Source organism: Aspergillus piperis (genome assembly GCF_003184755.1).
Source record: "Aspergillus piperis CBS 112811 unplaced genomic scaffold BO85scaffold_1, whole genome shotgun sequence".
Taxonomy (NCBI): domain Eukaryota; kingdom Fungi; phylum Ascomycota; class Eurotiomycetes; order Eurotiales; family Aspergillaceae; genus Aspergillus; species Aspergillus piperis.
In genome coordinates this window covers 394303-414116 of record NW_020291591.1, presented here as the reverse complement: position 1 = coordinate 414116, position 19814 = coordinate 394303, and the positions used below count along the sequence as shown (strand labels likewise).

The window sequence follows — 19814 nt, the reverse complement described above, 5'->3', positions numbered from 1 at the left end:
AATTGATGATGATAGAGAGCAAAAGGGCAGCCAGCCAGCAGATGGACTGTCAAAGGGCAGGCCGAGATGAACCCGGGAGGGCTAGTGTGGAGAATCTCGGAACAGGAACAAGGATTGGAAAGAGTAACGTGCTCACCCCAGGTAAAGAAAAAGCCGGTCAGCAGACAGAGAGAGAGAGTGGGAGGGAAGAAGAGAGGGATGAGAAAGAGAAGGGATCGGGGGAGGATCAGAATCCCGTAGCAAGGGTGTTTTCCGTAGGGTAGGGAAAGTAGTAGTAGGGGAAGTAGGAGGTTTAGTTTAGAAAATGGGGGTTGAGATTTAGCAGTCGTGACGATTGGAGGAATTGACCGTAGCCGGAAGTAGTCCTAGCTAGTAAGGTAGTTCGCAGGGAAAGCCACTTGGGCCAAACCAGGTAGTAGTAGTAGTAGTAGTTTAGTTAGTAGCTAATGGGGCACAGCTTGGGCTTTTTAGCTGACTAAAAAAGACAATCATGGGTGAAGACTGATCGTCTAGATAGTCAGTTCAGTCTAGTCTGGTTATCGAGATGTAAGTAGATAGATAGGAAGTTGTTGTTTCCTATCCACAACTTTCCCCCGTCCCTTCAGACCTGAACTGGAGAAAGAGAACCACCCACCCCAAGTGGATCGGCAACTGAAGAAAAACGATCAGATGCCGAATTCGTCTGGAGTAAAAAAAGAAGGAATGAATGGAACGGAAGATCGAGAAAATATGCTAAGGGGAAGAAGGTGGCAGAAAAAAAGGGAAAAATAGGAGAGGGAAAATAAAAAGGATAAATCGAAGACGAATAGAAGGGGGGGAAAAGCAAATGGGTGAAGAAAAAAAAAAGAAAACGTACTTCACAGTAAGAAGTCAGAAGCAGCAAGTCAAGCCAAGTCCATCCGTCAAGAGAGAGACATGCGAGAAATGGAAATCGTCCTCTCGATCCATGATTTGCATCTGGATATTCTGGCCTCAGGCGGCAAAGACAGGGTAGCGAATATAACAAAAGCGGTAATCAGACATTCCCCAAATAGGATAGGCTCTGTTACCGTATAGCCGTATGGAAACGGGAAAGATACCAGCTGGACTTCATTCCATCCACTTCTTGCCCGCAAACGGTGATGTAACGACTTTCGACGACCTCGGAAGAAGGGAAACTTTCCTGCCTTTCCACTTTTCCAATATCCCCAAACTCAATACCCATCTTTTCTCTCTTGGATTAAGACAACCTTTCCTAGCTAGCACCTTACCTTATTATTACTTCTACCTTTGTACTGTACTTCTAACTGGTAATACTCATATAAAAAAGCTTATAGTTATACTCCATAGAGGAAGGTCGAAATGTAATATAACACTGCTTATTCCCAATGGCACGTTTGTTCTTGATTTTCGCTATTGACGACTTAGTCTGTATAAAGCTCCTACTTACACACACAAGTGAAGCTCAGCTCCACCATCTTATTCTACTGCAGGAGATGGAAGTTTCGATTAGAAACAACAAAGAAAAAAGAAATAAAAAAGGGCTGGACAAAAGGAAACATTGCATGGCATATTCATTCAGAGAGAAAAAGAAACACGATAATATTATTAAGTAAGAATATTAAATTGCGCACGCCATCGGGGTTTGAAGGTCCAAGAAAAGTCCCTTCGGATGGCAAAACCCCAAGGGTAAGACAGAGAAGAAGGTATAGATAGGTATGGGTAAGGGTATGGGGCGGTAAATTCATGACCACATCATCCTTGATCTTACAGGGGAAATTGAACGGACGGAGTCGCCCGGGTTGCTTAGCTCAACCATATCAGGCTTTATCCTCACGTCGTGGCATATCTTGCCCACAACAAACGACTCCGTCCCATTCACATTGGCATTAGCAAAAGTCTATCAGAGTGGGCAGATGGCAATAAGAACATCCGAAGAACTCGCTGAGACTCTACGGAGTAGCCGAGTCTCTGATCTCCGAATGGGATGTTGGGAGGGTTCTGAAGGAGGGAGGCAGGTATGATACGCATTCCTGAGTGTGACACGTCAACCATGGTCCGGAACCGACCACAAAATATCTCAAATCAGAGGGGTATAAGGGCACACAGACCAAACACAATGAGAATAATAATATAGTGTACCATAATACCAATCCATGGGAAACTCCACCGGGCAGGCCGTCTCCCTAATTACACTAGATACTATCCATCCCTTGGGCTGGTAACAGCAACTGGCTAGGGAATAATGGCTACCGTCGTCCTCGCTAGCCTAGTCTAGGGAAATCATGCAATGCTCACTTCCCTAGCCCGATCATGCCCAGTTCAGATCACATGCGCCCACCAGCTTACGGGTCGAGCTTTTCCGGACTTCGGGGACCCAGTCTGTACGGTCCGCAGGAATGCGGGTGAAAATGGGATAGTCTGTCTGTCTGGGCTGGGTGGGATGGGGAGGAACACCCCTCTCTCCCCGAGGCTATCGATGGCTATCCCTTGTGCTTCCTCGTCGTCGCCCCGAGTATGCATTCATATTGTTGTGGCTCATATTGCCGAGCAGATGTCAAGCACGATTGTCAATCAGCTGCAGCGTCGTCTGCAGTACTTATGTCAGGCTGTAGTGCCACAGTACTTTGCACCCGGCTAATTAGACGTTCGATGATCCCATCCTGTAGAGATTCTAGATCCGCTAGGTTTTCTTTTTTTTCTTGGCCCTCTTTTGTTCCTTTTCCGCGTCGTCTCCTTTGTCCGCTTTGCTCCGTACTGATCCCTGGCAAGTGTCATGCAATTTCCAAATGGGGTTGTTGATGGGGACACGGCAACCCCTTCATTGCCAGCCATCATTGCCATGAGTGGTTGAGCCTCACTCGACCGCTGTCCAAACTAAGTAGATCGAGCTTTATCACTGCATCAACAGGCGAGCAAGATGGTGTTGACAGGTTGACAACAGTAGCCATGAAGAGCAAGCACATGGCTCAAAAATCCCCTGCAGGTCATCGGGCGCAGCAAGCAAAAGAAAAGAGTACATACATACTCCGTAGATGCTAGGTAGTCGAATCCCGAGCAGCGCTCAGTATTCTGGAATGTCATGTGACTAGGGGTATTCCTGCTGAAGCAACAGCTGATCGATCGACCAAAACCGCGTAGATCTTGAACGCCAAACTGATCTAGATCGCAAGCATTTCCATCCGCGCAGTTCTTGCAGAAACGCCTCTTTTCATCAATATCTACTTAATTCAGATGGTATGCGTCACTAGCCCATACTGTACCGAACTCGATCATCTCAATAACTAGAGAACGAGCCTTGTTTATCTACTGCAATGGACGATGCAGAGGTTGATCATACTAAACCAATCCCGGCCTACTACTGCTGTTATCTGCTGCGTTCAACCAAGCAGCGCACTTCCCTGTATATTGGCTCCACTCCACATCCTGCCAGGCGACTTGCGCAGCACAATGGAGATTCCAAAGGCGGTGCTCGCAAAACAGCCAAGGACGATAAAAGACCGTGGGAAATGGTCTTGCTCGTCGAGGGCTTTACGAGTCGCGTGGCTGCGTTGCAATTCGAGTAAGCAGCTATGAATACACCATCGCACTCTTGTTACACTGCAGATTCTAATAGCATCGTAGGTGGGCGTGGCAGAACCCAAAGATGTCTTCGCAGCACCCGGCGAATCGCCACCAGATCGACTTAGAGACTGGCGAAGCGACAGGCACCTCAGGGGTTCAACCCAGTACCGAAACCGGCAAGGCTAAGCATCGAGGTCGTGGTTCCCGGAGATCCTTGAAGGCCCATTTAGAAGACTTGCATCTTTTCTTACGTTCGACCTATTTTTCGAAATGGCCGCTAAGATTACGATTCTTCAACAGAGACGTCTACCAGCTGTGGACGACATGGTGCGACCGCGTTGATGCCTTGCTTCCCGATCATGTCCGGACCATTTTGGATGGGGACTGTCCTGAGGACCATCTGTCATGGACCGACGAGCCAAGAGTCCGAAGCGTTGAACATATCAAGGTCGACTACAGTCATATCTATGACTACGTAGAGAAGGCCCATTTCTTGCTGGATGATCCCAGAGATTTGCGTTGCAAAGTATGCCATGAAAAGGTTGTTCCCAGTGAAGAACTAGCTGTAGTTTGCCCCCGGGCGAGCTGCTACTGCATCAGCCATCTATTATGTCTGTCAGCCAGATTTCTGGAGTACGCTGAGGAGCCAGAGCAGCTCGTTCCGATTGATGGAAATTGTCCTCTATGTAATCAGGTCATCCAATGGTCGACAATGATGCAGGAACTGAGCCTCAGAACTCGAGGACCAAGTGAGTCACGTGCCATTTTGCGAAAGGCAAAACGAGGCCGTGCAAAGGCGCCTGATCCTATCCATGAAACAAGCGCCGTTGACAAAGTAGCCAGCGCGTTCGAAAACCCAGGCAGCCGAGCCGCATGCGTCGAGAGTGCGTCAGTTGGCGTCAGCGACGGTCTTGATGTGGACCATCATGACGACGCTAGTTTGGATGAAAATTGGGCGGAGTCGTTAGATCTGGATCCGAATTTCGATGAACTCTTGGACCGCCCAAAGGACCATAAGATGGAGTCGTCTAGGGTGGAGATCATCATAGACGACAGTGACTGCGAAGAGATGGAGGAGCTGGGATGAGTCTCTTGTTTGCTTCGCAGTGTTTCTCGCTATTCCTCCTTGGGAGGAAGTTAAGCTGCAATTGACACGAATCGCTTCAATGGCCCAATGGCGTCCAAGCGAGCTATGCAGTCCACCACGCTCTTCTCGATGTCCACCGAAACAGCTTCAAATGACCTGCCAGCATCGATCACGCGAATGTCACCGCTGCGTTGGACACGGAAGATGGTTTGGAACAGTTCCCGCACCCGGGTTTGCATAGTCTCATTCTCATAGCGTTCGGCACCGAAGCCACCGCGCTTGGCCGCTTCGTCCGGGGCGATACTCAGGAAAACACACAGGTCAGGCTGGGGCAGCCCGATCTCCGGGGTCCAAGCCCACTCCAGGGACAAGGTGGGATTGGCCTTGGCAGCCGAGTACACGGCACCTGAATAGGAATAGCGGTCCACGATGACAGTGATGCCCGCTGCTATATCCTCCTCAATAGTCTGAGCAATTTCCCAGCGATTGGCAGAGAAGAGGAGATGGATGGAATGATCGTCCAACTGTGACTGGCCACGTAGATAGCTATCGATGAGCTTTCCAATGGGAGTGGTCCGGTCTGCGGAAGTGTGGATTAGAGCGGTGCTCACGAGGACAACTAAAACAGGAAGGGGAGCTACCTGGGAAGCGAATGTACTTGACCGAATGGCCTAATTCTTGTAGTTTCTGGTGTAGAGATTCGCACTGACTGGACTTGCCCGCGCGGTCCAGCCCCTCAACCACAATGAGAGCCCCGCGTCGCGCGGCAGGAGCTTGTGCAGCCATGTTGTGCAGTGTGCAGGGGGGGTCAATTGACAACCGGAGAGTTTCACAGAGTGAAAATGATAATGAAGAGCCTCAGGGAAACTCAATTTTCTATCCGTAACTCACCACAGATAAGGAAGAGGAGCAGAGGTGTGCCATGAAAGAGAGATGAAAGTGGCTTGACGCGCGGGTCGCGACGAGCAGGAGGGGATCTTGCCCGTTTGGGAATGGCGTCCATCGTGACTCTATCTGCTCCATTCTGGGATTGTCAGTTGGCGATACATCTTCTGTCTGTAATGTAATCCAGAACAGCAATATTTCTCGTTTACAATACAATAAATACTAGACACATTTCTTCATCAACCGTTCTGAAAATTTCGAGACAGCTCTAGCCAGACATTGGTGAATACATCCAATACTATCGAACCCACCATCTAATATCGATACCAACGACTAGTGGGGAAGCACATTTTCATCGGCACGCGCCGCGCTCATCTTCTCCAACAACGGCCGGATTCTCTCTCTCCTCTCTCCACCATCCCCATCCCTTCGTCAACCCTCCACTCCTCAGGGTCGCCATGGGCTCAGAGTCTTCCCCACAACCATCGAATGAGATGCTCACCTTCAATGCTACGGCCTCCGTCCTGACTCCCCGACTGGGAAGACTGGCCTTTGCCGGCAGAAAACCCATTTCCACCCCACATTACATCCCTCTGGCCTCCCGAGGCGTCGTTCCGCATATTGCCCATGATGTGCTGCGTGATCACACAGACATCGGCAGTTTATATGTCGGTCTCGAAGATTGTATGCCCTCCTCTCCTTGTTCGGAGATCGAATCCGCGCTGACACGAATGCCCATCGGGGCCCAGATCAGTCGTAGAAAGACAAAGCCAAAAACATCCGCCTCCGGTCTATACCATTCCCACTGCACACGATGAATCGGCCCTGCGCAAATTCGTCGCTCTCCCCGATGATCTCCTCTTGATCATGGGCGCACGTCGGGAGCCCCCGATCAAATGCCCCCCAGCCAATACCCCCAACTCCGTCGCCATCTACACCTCCGTCGGCTTCAGACAGCTTGAAGCTACCCAATACGTCGACGCCGTGCAGAAGCTCAACCCGGACATCGTCATCGGACTGGCAGATCTCGTGCTGGGACACACCCCTGGCAACAAGAGACGCGGCAAGATGGTGGATCGCACCCACGCCTTCACTACACATGCCACAGGACTACTTTACGGCAACACAGTGCCAGAGAACACCCGGTCAAAGTCAGCCTACTTCGCTCCCGTCCTCCCTCTCGAAAACGCCCAGCAGTCAATCTACATGGACGACCTCGAGACCGAGCTCCGACCCTTCATCTCCGGCCTGGCCCTCTACGAATCGGCATCTCTATCAGCCATCTCCGAACCGCTCGGAGACCTCCCCCGCCTCCTCTACAGCGCACCGGCAACTCCACACGACATCCTCCGCGACGTTTCCCTCGGAGCAGATCTCCTCACCATCCCTTTCATGGGCGTCTGCTCTGACGCCGGCATCGCCCTGGACTTCACCTTCCCATCACCCAACACCCCCACGACCATCACCCAACCCCATGACCTCGCCTTCGACCTCTGGTCCCCATCCCACACAATCGACACCTCCGCACTCTCCAATTCCTGCGAATGCTACACCTGCCGCAACCACCACCGCGCATACATCCACCACCTCCTAACCGCCAAGGAAATGCTCGCCTGGACCCTCCTCCAAATCCACAACCACCACGTAATGGATACCTTCTTCGCCGCCATCCGCGAAAGCATCTCCCGGGGTACCTTCGAAGCCGACACCCAGACCTTCCAACGGACCTATGTCTCCGAATTACCCAAACCTACCGGCCAAGGTCCACGGTATGTTTTACACACCCTCTATCTATCCCCTCAATTCCTCATAACCACACCCACAACAACAACTAAACAATAGACTGATATATTTATAGTCTCCGCGGCTACCAACTCCCCGCCTCCGGCCCGAACCAACCGCGCCGTAATGCCCGCGCATACGGTAAACTCGACGACGCAGTGGAGAAGTTCGCCGAGTCGCAGTCTTCTCTCGCAACGCCGGATACAGGCGCCGAGGGACTCGAGGAACATGGATTCGGGATGAAGGAGGTGCCGTAGTTTCTTTTGATTCATTCATAGATGTCTACATGCATGTGGATGCATTTTACAAATAGATAGTAGTTATGACATAGCATAGCGTGGATTCGTGGATGGATGGATAGATTATATATAGTAAACGAAGAGTCTATTCCAAAGATTACTGGATTTGTAATATTTGATTTAAGAGGTATGAAATTGCAGATTCTATTTTTCAGTTCAACTCATGATATGATGCAAATACATACATACATACATACATACACACGTCCTCTTCCGTCATTCATTCCCTCTTCCATAATCGAATTAGATTTGTTGAAAATAAGACAAGATTCAATTATCAAAATGAAACAGACCCCTCACCATTTGTATAGTAGTAGTACTGTGCTTTACTTACTGTAAAATGTAATCCAGATAAACCAAATCCATCATCCCCGACGCAACCACGCACCACCCAGACCAAGCCAGCGGCCAGAAGTAGTCCATAGTTTGAGGTTAATACATCCATCATATCAGAAAAAGATCACTGAGAATTCGCCAACTCGCGCCACATCCACTTCTTCTCATCTTCCTCTTCCTCCGAGCCAGCTTCTGTGCCGGCGCCGAACTCTTGGCCCACCACACAGACAAGCCAGACGTCGTTCTTGGTCTCGTCCAGGAAGCGCTCCGTCGCCGAGTTCTTGGGGTAGATGCGACGCCATTCATCCCAGATGCGATAGGCTTCGTCGCCCCAGGCACGGAAACTGACTTCCTCAATGATGGTGGGGGTGACGATCTCCTTGCCGCGGAAGACACCCCAGGTGACGGCGTTGACGTTGGCCGGGTTGATGTCGATCGGGTCCGGGTCGTCGGGGTTGGGGCCGGGGAGGGAGGATTCGAAGTCGCCCTTGACGTTGGTGGCGAACCAGGCGAGCTTCTCGTGGCCGTGTTTCTGGAGGAGGGGCTTGAGGACAGTGAGGTAGTCTTTGGTGGGGCAGAAGAATTCCACGAAGGGCTTCTGGAAGACAAATCCCTCTCCCGGTGGACCCCAGCCGAAGACGGGGTCGTCGCTACGGACGCCGTTGAGGGCGGGTTGCGAGGCCAGAGTCCACCAGCCTTTCTTGTCGATTAGGGTTAGAAGCTCGGGTTGGATCACGGCTGTCTCGGCGTTCAGGCCATTGCTGTCCTCTTCGGCGCCTCCTTCGGACCAGGGGACCATGTGGAGCTCGCCGGAGACGTGGCGGCGGAATAGGGTGCTAATGTCTTCGCGCGTGACGGGGTAGCCCCAGATGCGCCGGGCAGTGGCAGCGGAGACGTGCAGCGAGGGACCGTAACCGTCGATCTCACCGAAAGCGGGCGAGCGTGCATCACCCCAACGTCCGTTGGGGAAGTCATCCCATGTGGCTTCTCTGCCGAGGGCACCGAGACCTTCGGAGATCTGGAGGGTTGTGCTGCGGTCGGGCGGCATGGCGGGAAGGCCGGCGCTCAAGGCGGAGGCCTCATGTGTTATGGAGTCTTTCGAAGAGGGTTCGGAGATCTGTACCTTGTCGACGATGACACGGTTGTGAGGGATGGAGCTGACGGATGAGCGGCGGCTGGCCAGTGTGCGGATGGGAGCACCGTTCGGGGCGATGTACGACGACGAATCCATAGCCGACAAGTTACCTCCATCGACCAGGGCATCGGAGTCATCGATCTCTGTGTAGGGGGGAATGAGTTCGCAGCGCTCGAGAATGAAAGACACCGTCTTCTCCAGGTTCAGAGTGTAGAAGTGGAATCCGCGGAGACCAGGAGAGACCAGATCGCGGATGCCATACACAAGATCAGTTATGATGTCGACACCAATGCGCTTCACAGCATCGTCATCATGCTTCACCTCCTCCAGCTTGGACAGGACTTGCGGGGGGATCTTGACATGACTGAGCTTCGTGACTCTCGTCAGAATCTTGTAACTGTGGATGGGCATCAGACCGGGGACGATGGGGATGGTCTTGAAGACGCCAGATTCATGGTTCCGTAGCATCGTCTCAAACTTGGTGTATGCCTCCAGATCGTAGGTCAACTGAGTCATGATGAAGTCCGCACCGGCCTGCGTCTTCTCGATCAAGTAGGGCAGGTCCCTGGCCGGATCCTGAACATCCTGGAAGTTATCGGCGGGGTGACCCTCGGGGTACGCCGCCACACCAATGCAGAAATAGTCGCCATACTGCTTGCGAATGTAGCGTACCAAGTCGACGGCAAATGTAAAGTCCTTGTTGCTGTCATCCTCGCCGTGCATGTTGTATTCTTCGCTCCGGGGCGGGTCACCCCGCAAGGCCAGGATGTTCCTGATTCCAAGCACCTTGGCTTCCTCCAGGGCTTCGTCGACCAAGGCGCGACTCATATTCGTACAGGTAAGGTGTAGACATGTCGTCAGCTGCAGTTGGCGCTGACAGATCTCCGCCAGCTCCAGCGATCTCGCGGCGGTGCTTCCTCCAGCGCCCCAAGTGACCGTCACGAACAACGGGCGCAAAGCCTGGGCCATACGCTCCAACCGGGCTTGTAGATTGGCGAAACCCTAGATAGACGGCAAGCATATTGTTAGCGACCGATATATCATCGTAGATTTGAGTCACTCCAGTGCGGGGAGTTTGTAGAGGGTTGCCCCACCATCTTTGTCTTGGGAGGGAAGAACTCCAAAGAAAAGTAATTGGCGTCTGGCGGCAAAGCCGCAATCTTGTCCGTGATCTTCTCCATGATGAGCGCAGTCTCAGCAGCCGAAACAGCGACACGATGGCGGACGGAGGAGAGGGAGTGGAAGGCGAGGAAAGAAGAAGGCGTGAAGGACGGAGGTGGGGAAGAACAAGACTTCCTCCCTCCGATGGAGCCTCCGGAAAAGGCACCATGACGAACTGCCGACCCCATCGCTGCCAGCATCATTCTTGTCATGAACTGGGCCCAATTATTATCATCCCGGCCGATCGGTGGAACGTCCTGCTACTAGAGGCCTGGACAACCATGTCGCCGATCGGAGAGTGAATATTCGGTGCTCAGTATGGCCCCGTTCCTCTCTCCATTTGCACTGTATTGTTCGCGTCTAAAATGCTCGGGTAGTTCTTGTCCATGACTTGAAGAGATTCTTCTTCCCTGACATTATCCCATCGACTTGCTCGATGACTTCCCAGGACTTGTAAGAAAGAGAGGACCCCAGGGACTGGGTAATTGCAGGTCCTGGACGAACAATTGCATGTAAATCCCCCCTTGTTCTGCGTATAGTTTATTCTCTCTTTGCAAACACAGCAAACATCAACTCATCATTATCACCGATGGCCTCGCGATATCGGCTTCACAACCACCCAGTTGATTGGATTACAATTGCGAAATACAATACAATACCATTATCTCCCTGACTTTCTCGGTGGTACCTGACCGGGAATCGCTTCTACCCCCTGCATAGGGCCGACAGCTTCACTCCCCCAACCCTATCCAGCCACAATGCCATCATCGCGCTCTATCCTCCAAACTTATCGTCTCATCTCACAGCGCAAACCCTCCGCCCACCGTCTCTTCTCAACTCCTCCTCCTCCCCCACCCCCTTCCGCAAAAGATGTCCGGTCGCGTCTACACAAATTAAATGATCGTCTTCCAGCCTCGGTCCGTCCCTACACCACGCCTCTTCTCGGAGCTCCCGCAACCCACATTACATCCTTCCTCATCCTGCACGAGATCACTGCCGTGATCAGTCTACTTGGATTGGTGGCTGCCTTTCATTATAACAATGGATTGCTCCCGGATATGTCCTCCAATCAATTGTTCGAGGAGCAGACGCAGAAGTTCGGACGTTGGCTGCGGAAGAAAGGCTGGGTGGAGGAGGTGGATGTTGATACTGTAGCTGAGGAGTATGGAGGAGACAGTGCACACCACCATGGCGAGGCGGAACGGTCAGCGTGGTCAGTCCAAGGCGAACGGGAGGGAGTGAGGTTGATCTTGGAGTTCGCAACAGCTTATCTCATTACCAAGGCTCTAATGCCGGTCCGCATCGTGGTGAGTGTTTGGGCTACCCCGTGGTTTTCTAGAGCCGTGCTTTCGCCATTGGGTAGAGCTGCTAGAGGACTGTTTGGGAAGAAATGATTGTCGGATCAGGCACAGTGCATATATGTATGATGTAGTGTTGGACGGGTTTAAAGCTTTGTACGGAGTACTACTAGCGTGGCATAATATAGATCATGAATATATTTTATATTTGTATTTCTAGTTCTCATGAGATCTTGGAGTTTTATATCACCCGAGGTACTCTACATCCCAACTCGTAGCGGAATGCAGGCGCTCAGGCGCAGGTCTGGCCGGAATAATTTAGGCCTTCTCGTAGATCCAGTCGAACTGGGAGTGCTTCCACTGCTGGAGCTCGCTGGGGGAGAACCAGAGGGAGATCTCCTTCTGGGCGTTCTCGACGGAGTCGGAACCGTGGCAGACGTTGCGGCCGACGTCCTATGCAACTGTCAGTGAGATGTCTCGATCATGAGGGGATCGGAGTCCTTACGATGGCGTAGTCACCACGGATGGTGCCGGGGGCGGAGGCAAGGGGGTTGGTGGCACCGAGGATGGTGCGGCCGGTCTTGACGGCGTCACGGCCCTCCCAGACCATGGCGCAGATGGGGCCAGAGAGCATGTCTAGAAGCAAGATCAGTATGCTGGCATGCGTCAATGTTCAACATGTGTGGGTTACATACAGGAGACGAGACCGGGGAAGAAGGGCTTCTCCTTGAGGTCAGCGTAGTGCTTCTCGAGGTGCTCACGGCCGGGAGAGCAGAGCTTCAGAGCAACGAGCTTGAAGCTGGAACAATGTTAGTCTCTATGCTTTTGCAAATGCCATTCAATAGGTAATACGAACCCACGGTTCTCGAAGCGAGAGATGATGGGACCAACGAGTCCGCGCTGGTAGTAGGGTCAGTACTGGTTTATTCCGGAGATGCCGCAGATGCATCGAAAAGCGATGATTCGAGGCGTGAATCAGTCATACCTGGACACCGTCGGGCTTGATGGCAATGAAGCTAGATCAATTGGTTAGTGTCATGATTGCAATGAGGGGTTGATGAGGATCCAGGGAGCAAGGTCCCTAAGGACCCCCCGAGAGAAAGAGAGAGAGAGAGAAAAGAGCAATGGAGGGGTAGAGGGGTAAAAGGAAGAAAATAATAGAAAGTGGAATCAACTTACGTCTGCTCGGAAGACATTTTGATGGATGTGAGAGTATAACAATGAAGTCACTGAGATACGATTGAGGGAACAAGAAGAAGAAAGAGAAGAAGCAGAGCCGGTGGTGAGTTGGCGAAAAATATAGGGAGGGACCGTAAAAGCCAGTGTGGGGCAGCCAGAAGGAGGGGCAATACTCACTCTCTGAGACAACTTACGGGCTGGTTGACTGATTCCCGTGGGTGCCTGCATGCCTAACTGCCTGATCGATGACTTGAAAAGTACCTCCTGCCTGAGGCCAGAACAAGTCTAATCCCCAGCCGCCAAAATAAGACTAGCGCCCACACTAAGCCTAACTGGGAGCTTTCCCCCATCTCAGCTCCATCTGGCCAGCCTGGAACTATCGAGTGCCCTTGTTGTACTACTTGCATTATATTATCGTATCTAGTTGCATTTTCCTTCTTCTATCCCAGCACATAACGGCTTTGTGTGTGGGACCTTCACCTCTGGTAGATGCAGGTCGACACGCTAGTGGTTGCTGATAGTTCTTCTTTCAGAGGTTGAGTGTCTCTGATTGACTACTGAGCTCTCCCATCATGGCCGGAACTCGGCCAATGTCCAACCGTTGGACCCTACTGCTGTCCTTGGTGATCCTACTCGGATGCCTTGTCATCCCCGGAGGTAAGCCTATCCAATCATACACCCATCGGTTAGACTCGCCTTGACATCTAACAACGCCGCATAGTCACCGTGAAACACGAGAACTTCAAGACATGTTCTCAATCGGGCTTCTGTAAGCGGAACAGAGCGTTCGCCGACGATGCTTCCGCCCAAGGTCCATCCTGGACTTCCCCCTACGAGCTCGACTCATCCTCTATTCAATTCAAAGATGGCCAATTGCACGGAACCATTCTCAAATCCGTCTCCGCCAACGAAAAAGTCAAGCTGCCTCTTGTTGTCTCCTTCCTCGAGTCCGGCGCCGCCCGAGTTGTTGTCGATGAGGAGAAGCGATTGAACGGCGACATCCAGCTTCGACACGATAGCAAAGCACGCAAGGAACGCTACAATGAGGCAGAGAAGTGGGTGTTGGTCGGTGGCTTGGAGTTGAGCAAAACGGCGACCTTGAAACCTGAAACCGAGACTGGCTTCACCAGAGTCTTGTACGGTCCGGATAACCAGTTCGAGGCTGTCATCCGCCACGCCCCTTTTAGCGCCGACTTCAAGAGGGACGGCCAGACCCACGTTCAATTGAACAACAAGGGCTACCTGAACATGGAGCATTGGCGCCCGAAGGTAGAGGTCGAAGGTGAGGGCGAGCAGCAAACCCAGGAAGATGAAAGCACTTGGTGGGACGAAAGCTTTGGTGGCAACACCGACACCAAGCCCAGAGGCCCCGAGAGTGTGGGATTGGACATCACCTTCCCCGGCTACAAGCATGTTTTTGGTATTCCTGAACATGCTGACTCTCTCTCCTTGAAGGAAACTCGGTAAGCTACTCGCGCAGTGACAATTTCGAGCTCGCAAAACTAACAGCGTCCCAGAGGTGGTGAAGGGAATCACGAAGAGCCCTACCGCATGTACAATGCGGATGTCTTCGAGTACGAGCTGAACAGTCCCATGACCTTGTATGGTGCGATCCCGTTCATGCAGGCGCATCGCAAGGACTCCACCGTCGGTGTCTTCTGGCTGAATGCTGCAGAGACCTGGGTGGATATTGTCAAGTCAACCTCATCTCCCAACCCTCTTGCTCTCGGCGTAGGCGCCACCACTGATACCCAAAGTCATTGGTTCTCGGAGTCCGGTCAGCTCGACGTGTTCGTCTTCCTTGGTCCTACCCCCCAGGAAATCAGCAAGACCTACGGTGAACTCACCGGCTATACTCAGCTGCCTCAACATTTTGCCATTGCCTATCACCAGTGCCGCTGGAACTACATCACTGATGAGGATGTTAAGGAGGTCGATCGCAACTTTGACAAGTACCAGATCCCCTACGATGTCATCTGGCTGGACATCGAGTATACCGATGACAGAAAGTATTTCACCTGGGATCCTCTGACTTTCCCTGATCCGATCAGCATGGAGGAGCAGCTTGACGAGTCGGAGCGCAAACTCGTCGTTATCATTGACCCGCACATCAAGAACCAGGACAAGTACAGCATCTCCCAAGAAATGACGAGCAAGGACTTGGCCACTAAGAACAAGGACGGTGAGATCTACGACGGTTGGTGTTGGCCCGGCTCTTCTCACTGGATCGATACCTTCAACCCCGCCGCGATCAAATGGTGGATTAGCCTCTTCAAGTTCGACAAGTTCAAGGGCACGCTGTCCAATGTCTTCATTTGGAACGACATGAACGAGCCCTCGGTGTTCAACGGTCCCGAAACCACGATGCCCAAGGATAACCTTCATCATGGCAACTGGGAGCATCGTGACATTCACAACGTCCATGGAATCACCCTTGTCAACGCCACCTACGATGCTCTTCTGGAGCGCAAGAAGGGCGAGGTCCGTCGGCCTTTCATCCTGACGCGGTCGTATTATGCGGGCGCTCAACGGATGTCTGCTATGTGGACGGGTGATAACCAGGCTACTTGGGAACATTTGGCCGCCTCCATTCCTATGGTCCTGAACAACGGTATTGCAGGCTTCCCCTTTGCCGGTGCTGATGTGGGTGGTTTCTTCCACAACCCTAGCAAGGAGCTTTTGACCAGATGGTACCAAGCTGGTATTTGGTACCCCTTCTTCCGTGCCCACGCGCATATCGATACACGCCGGAGAGAGCCATATCTGATTGCCGAGCCACACCGGTCTATCATCTCTCAGGCCATCCGCCTGAGGTATCAGCTTCTCCCCGCCTGGTACACCGCTTTCCACGAAGCTTCCGTGAGCGGAATGCCGATCGTGCGGCCGCAGTACTATGCTCACCCTTGGGATGAGGCTGGCTTTGCCATCGATGACCAGCTTTATCTCGGCTCCACCGGTCTTCTTGCTAAGCCCGTTGTCTCGGAGGAGGCCACCACGGCAGACATCTACCTTGCTGACGACGAAAAATACTATGACTACTTTGACTACACTGTATATCAGGGAGCCGGAAAGAGGCATACGGTGCCAGCTCCCATGGAGACTGTGCCGTTGCTGATGCAAGGTGGCCATGTTATCCCCCGCAAGGACCGTCCTCGCCGCAGCAGCGCCTTGATGAGATGGGACCCGTACACTCTTGTTGTGGTCTTGGATAAGAACGGCCAGGCCGATGGCTCTCTTTACGTGGATGACGGAGAGACTTTTGACTACGAGCGTGGAGCCTACATCCATCGTCGGTTCCGCTTCCAGGAGTCTGCTCTGGTCTCGGAGGATGTTGGGACCAAGGGTCCCAAGACGGCTGAATACCTGAAGACCATGGCCAACGTTCGTGTTGAGCGAGTGGTGGTGGTTGATCCTCCCAAGGAATGGCAGGGTAAGACCAGTGTGACTGTCATTGAGGATGGAGCTTCTGCAGCTTCAACGGCCCCTATGCAGTACCACAGCCAGTCTGATGGCAAGGCTGCATATGCGGTGGTGAAGAACCCCAACGTCGGCATTGGCAAGACATGGCGGATTGAGTTTTAGACTAGACGGAGATGTGGAAAGAGGAGCCATACATATATGCAATAGGCTCGTATATCAGGCATCAATGGTATTTATTTATGACGCTTTCAGATGCCCTTACATCCTGGTTGAGTACTTTTTTCTAGTAGTCCATAGACTAGCAGTGTAGTGAAAGGATGGAACCCCAACCCCAAAGAGGAAAAAGGAAAGGCGCCTCCCGGAGTGGGGCTGAGTCAGCGCCAGGGACGTGGCCGCCGATCAATAAATTTAATTGATGGAGTCCCAAATCTGGCGGGAAAAAAAAAGAGGCCGCATTCGGGTCGCTTTTGGCATTGAACTTTCTTCAGGACTTGTCGGCACAGAGTTTCTGGGCTTTCGGCATCATACCTCCCCACTTCTACTAATCTACCCTTGTGGAGGTCTCTCGTCCTTGCCAACAGCTTGCGTTCTCATTCCGAACTCAGCATCTCCACAAGCTTTGCCCCTGACGCCGCTGCTGCTCCGTCGCAGTCTCCGGAAACCGCAAGCTCCGCCCGTTCACTGCCCCGTCGTCGACACAAAACCGACTGAGCAATCGCTCCTCAACCACCGTAACATCTTTCTATTCCCGTTATACGTTTGTTACGAGGAACGCGACGGGTAATTGTGTTCATGATGTATCTTCTGTCACAAGCCCTGGAATATGGGGCTCCCCTCTTGTACGTCTTTCGCGCTGATGGACGCATCGTAATGGAACGCTAACTGGCCGCTCGAATTCAACAGCCTCATTACCTCCCCAGTGACTTCCTATGCGGACCAGATTCTCAGTATTCACCGGTCTAGGAGCTCGGCTGGATTTTCGCTGGACATCCCTTTGATTATGCTTGTCGCGTCCGTCCTGAAGTAAGGCTCCCATATAGGGATTGATGTCCTTTGAGAGTCTCGGCATTAACAACTTTTGCTAGGATCTTCTACTGGTTCGGCGCTCTCTACTCTTTTTCACTTCTGATCCAGGCCGTCATCACGGTCGGGGTGCAGGTAGTCTTGTTGAAGGTTGCATTGGACAATCGGCCATCGCCCGGGCTGAAGAACAGCGTTGAACATGTTCCGTTCAGCAGTGTGGACAATGGTGGATTTGCGCGACCCTACGATTTCTGGCAGTGGAAGAGCGCGAAACCGTACGTCTATTCTTTTCTCTCCTTTCAAGGAGACCATTCTATTGCGGTGAAAACTAACCAGAGTCGTCGATAGTTACTGGATGTTCTTGGCATATTTCGTCGGCGCGCTCACCTTCATCCAGGTCCTCCTGCCTCCGCTTGCCAACTCGGAATCCTACATCGGTCTTCTCGGATACGTCGGACTCGCCGTAGAAGCCACGCTGCCTCTTCCCCAGATTTTCAAGAATCACAAGTCCCGTTCATGCGCAGGATTCCGGCTCTCGGTGCTCGCAGCTTGGATTATCGGTGATATCATGAAGCTGAGTTACTTCTTCTGCAGCCAGGAGGTGATCCCCTGGGCCTTCCGGATGTGTGGTCTCTTCCAGTGTGTTTGCGACCTGTACTTGGGCGTGCAGTTTTGGATGTACAGTGGTGCCTCGTTCCGGACTGCGGGCAGTCCTCGGGGACCTAGTGAGAGCTTTAATGTGGAGGAGAAGGACATCCGAATGACTTGAACGAGCTTAGATACGACCGTGGGGTTTCCGTTGCTTTCCGTTGGCGTTGTACATAAAGCATACTAGCTATTAGACACGTCGGACCTTGAGTTTGGTTCGGCGTCCGAGGTCATCCGACCTGTTATCAACTGAATTAGACATAATGTGATGTGATTAGACACTCAATGAAGCTTCTGCTGCCAATCATTATCAGTAAGACGTCTATCTAATGCAGTCTTTCGCATGATCATCAATCAATTGGTGGGCAGTAAAATGACGTGAGGAGACTTTTATTGCCGCGGGGTAACTTCAAGGGACCCGGAGGAACCCCACCAGCAACTACTCGTTAGTTCAAGTCCATCTCCGCCTGTTCAGCAGAATGATCCTCCCTAGTATCTTCCAACTGACTACCTTGTGTCCGTTGCTCCATCCAGATTCACCATGGCTTCAGATCTAGAGACCATCCGCATTGGCTATGTGCCTGGTACAGTCCAACTTCCTTCCCTCAACAACCTTACACTGCTGTATATAATCACCTCAGTTGTGCAACATGGACAGCTTCCGCTTCTCCGAGCTTCTATCTAATTGACTGACAGCTAACAATGACATTCCTTTCTAGAACACTACCTTACGCCTCTCCACCTGGCGCTGCGCTCCCCAGCCCTGGCTGCTCTCCCATTCAAGCTCTCTCTGATTCCCTTCCCCTCTGGAACGGGACACATGATCACGTCTCTGCGTGAGAAGGAAATCGATGTCGCCATTGGATTGACCGAGGGTTGGGTAGCTGGCCTGGCTGGTAAGCAGCAAGCCCAGAAGGACCCCTCGGAGGGCGGCTACAAGGTGATCGGACACTGGGTCGATACGCCTTTGCGCTGGGCCATTGTCACAGGTCGGGAGAGAGAAGATATCCACACGGTGGCTGATCTCAAGGACAAGCGCGCTGGTGTCAGTCGTCTCGGAAGGTAAGGCCAACCCGCAGAATGAATTGGCATGCATTATACTGACGCGAAGCAGTGGCTCCCACATCATGTCTTTCGTCCTCGCTCAGAAGCAAGGCTGGAAGCCTGACTCGCTGTCCACTGTGCCCTTGGGCCCCTTCGCTGCTCTCCGCAATGGAGTGACCGGATACGATTCGGAGCATCCCGAGCAGGAGCCGAAGCCCACGGCCGAGTTCTTCATGTGGGAGCACTTCACCACGAAGCCGTATTTCCATCCCACTGAAGAGAAGCCTCATCCCGCCTTGAAGAAGATCGGTGAGATCTACACTCCCTGGCCGTCTTGGATGATCGTGGCGTCTACTTCATCTTTCTCAGATCTGGAAGCGGATGGCAAACTGCAACAGCTGCTCAAGCTTCTGGATCAGGGCATCAAGGACTTTGAAGCCGACACTGCTCAGGTTGTGAAGCTCTTGGGTACTGGGGAGTTGGGCTGTAACTACGGAGAGGAGGATGCTAAGGAATGGCTCAAGGATGTCAAGTTCACAGAATCGACTCGGGGTGTGCAGAGGAAGCTTGTTGAGGGTGTGGTGGACGTTCTCAAAGTGGCAGGAGTGATTGACAACAGCATGACCAATGATGAGGCCGTCGCAAGGGTCATTGGCATCCATCAATGAAAGCCATGAATTACCTAGGCCCCTACCATCAACGGCGGCAAATCTGAGGCATCTGTGTGCAATGCCACATAGCCCGGCACCTTTGTGTTCGTTATGTTAATTATGATCTCTCAACTCACTGGCTTCGGCAGAATTTGGATAAATTGGACAAGCAATTGATTTCTGAATGATTAAACCGAGGGCATTTCGGCCGGCGATCTTAATATGCTCGTCATCCCTCTCATAACCTTGTACCTCGTGCACTGGGCTTCACTCCGCGGCAATATAGTCCGATCATTACCAGGGCCGATTGATAGACAACATAGT

The 19814-nt window shown here is 52.2% G+C and overlaps 10 protein-coding genes across 10 annotated transcripts; 7 read left to right on the top strand and 3 right to left on the bottom strand.

Annotated features, from left to right (window-relative positions):
• The first annotated feature begins 2152 nt into the window (after positions 1–2152).
• On the top strand, positions 2153–2748 carry BO85DRAFT_4629 (uncharacterized protein). Its single transcript, XM_025661876.1, has one exon. The coding sequence runs from the start codon at positions 2270–2272 to the stop codon at positions 2618–2620; it is 351 nt and encodes a 116-aa protein (XP_025520570.1). The 5' UTR covers positions 2153–2269; the 3' UTR covers positions 2621–2748.
• A 490-nt stretch (positions 2749–3238) lies between these two features.
• Positions 3239–4630, top strand: BO85DRAFT_409792 (structure-specific endonuclease subunit SLX1; the record flags this gene model as incomplete). Its single annotated transcript, XM_025657447.1, has 2 exons — positions 3239–3541; positions 3604–4630. Exons 1-2 carry the CDS (start codon positions 3294–3296, stop codon positions 4628–4630), a joined length of 1275 nt encoding a protein of 424 aa, XP_025520569.1. The 5' UTR covers positions 3239–3293.
• A 50-nt stretch (positions 4631–4680) lies between these two features.
• Positions 4681–5416, bottom strand: BO85DRAFT_482539 (bifunctional thymidylate/uridylate kinase; the record flags this gene model as incomplete). The annotated part of the gene is made up of 2 exons (XM_025663107.1): positions 4681–5210; positions 5272–5416. The coding sequence occupies 2 exons, from the start codon at positions 5414–5416 to the stop codon at positions 4681–4683; spliced, it is 675 nt and encodes a 224-aa protein (XP_025520568.1).
• Positions 5417–5973: 557 nt separating this feature from the next.
• Positions 5974–7554, top strand: BO85DRAFT_482538 (tRNA-ribosyltransferase family protein; the record flags this gene model as incomplete). The annotated part of the gene is made up of 3 exons (XM_025663106.1): positions 5974–6199; positions 6270–7284; positions 7374–7554. 3 exons carry the CDS (start codon positions 5974–5976, stop codon positions 7552–7554), a joined length of 1422 nt encoding a protein of 473 aa, XP_025520567.1.
• A 164-nt stretch (positions 7555–7718) lies between these two features.
• Positions 7719–10335, bottom strand: BO85DRAFT_409783 (methylenetetrahydrofolate reductase (NAD(P)H) MET12). The gene is made up of 2 exons (XM_025657446.1): positions 10162–10335; positions 7719–10069 (listed from the first exon to the last, which is right to left on the bottom strand). The coding sequence occupies exons 1-2, from the start codon at positions 10246–10248 to the stop codon at positions 8057–8059; spliced, it is 2100 nt and encodes a 699-aa protein (XP_025520566.1). The 5' UTR covers positions 10249–10335; the 3' UTR covers positions 7719–8056.
• Positions 10336–10986: 651 nt separating this feature from the next.
• BO85DRAFT_482536 (uncharacterized protein) lies at positions 10987–11622 on the top strand (the record flags this gene model as incomplete). Its single annotated transcript, XM_025663105.1, has 1 exon — positions 10987–11622. One exon carries the CDS (start codon positions 10987–10989, stop codon positions 11620–11622), a length of 636 nt encoding a protein of 211 aa, XP_025520565.1.
• Positions 11623–11733: 111 nt separating this feature from the next.
• Positions 11734–12808, bottom strand: BO85DRAFT_4537 (nucleoside diphosphate kinase). The gene is made up of 6 exons (XM_025661112.1): positions 12706–12808; positions 12512–12542; positions 12383–12426; positions 12222–12325; positions 12032–12162; positions 11734–11979 (listed from the first exon to the last, which is right to left on the bottom strand). Exons 1-6 carry the CDS (start codon positions 12720–12722, stop codon positions 11845–11847), a joined length of 462 nt encoding a protein of 153 aa, XP_025520564.1. The 5' UTR covers positions 12723–12808; the 3' UTR covers positions 11734–11844.
• A 291-nt stretch (positions 12809–13099) lies between these two features.
• On the top strand, positions 13100–16375 carry BO85DRAFT_464688 (glucan 1,3-alpha-glucosidase ROT2). Its single transcript, XM_025662002.1, has 3 exons — positions 13100–13362; positions 13427–14168; positions 14223–16375. The coding sequence occupies exons 1-3, from the start codon at positions 13278–13280 to the stop codon at positions 16285–16287; spliced, it is 2892 nt and encodes a 963-aa protein (XP_025520563.1). The 5' UTR covers positions 13100–13277; the 3' UTR covers positions 16288–16375.
• Positions 16376–16575: 200 nt separating this feature from the next.
• On the top strand, positions 16576–18080 carry BO85DRAFT_386122 (PQ-loop repeat-containing protein). Its single transcript, XM_025656622.1, has 4 exons — positions 16576–16964; positions 17029–17148; positions 17211–17423; positions 17497–18080. The coding sequence occupies exons 1-4, from the start codon at positions 16918–16920 to the stop codon at positions 17915–17917; spliced, it is 801 nt and encodes a 266-aa protein (XP_025520562.1). The 5' UTR covers positions 16576–16917; the 3' UTR covers positions 17918–18080.
• A 165-nt stretch (positions 18081–18245) lies between these two features.
• Positions 18246–19673, top strand: BO85DRAFT_386118 (uncharacterized protein). Its single transcript, XM_025656621.1, has 3 exons — positions 18246–18380; positions 18516–18858; positions 18911–19673. The coding sequence occupies exons 1-3, from the start codon at positions 18338–18340 to the stop codon at positions 19506–19508; spliced, it is 984 nt and encodes a 327-aa protein (XP_025520561.1). The 5' UTR covers positions 18246–18337; the 3' UTR covers positions 19509–19673.
• The last annotated feature ends 141 nt before the right edge of the window (positions 19674–19814 follow it).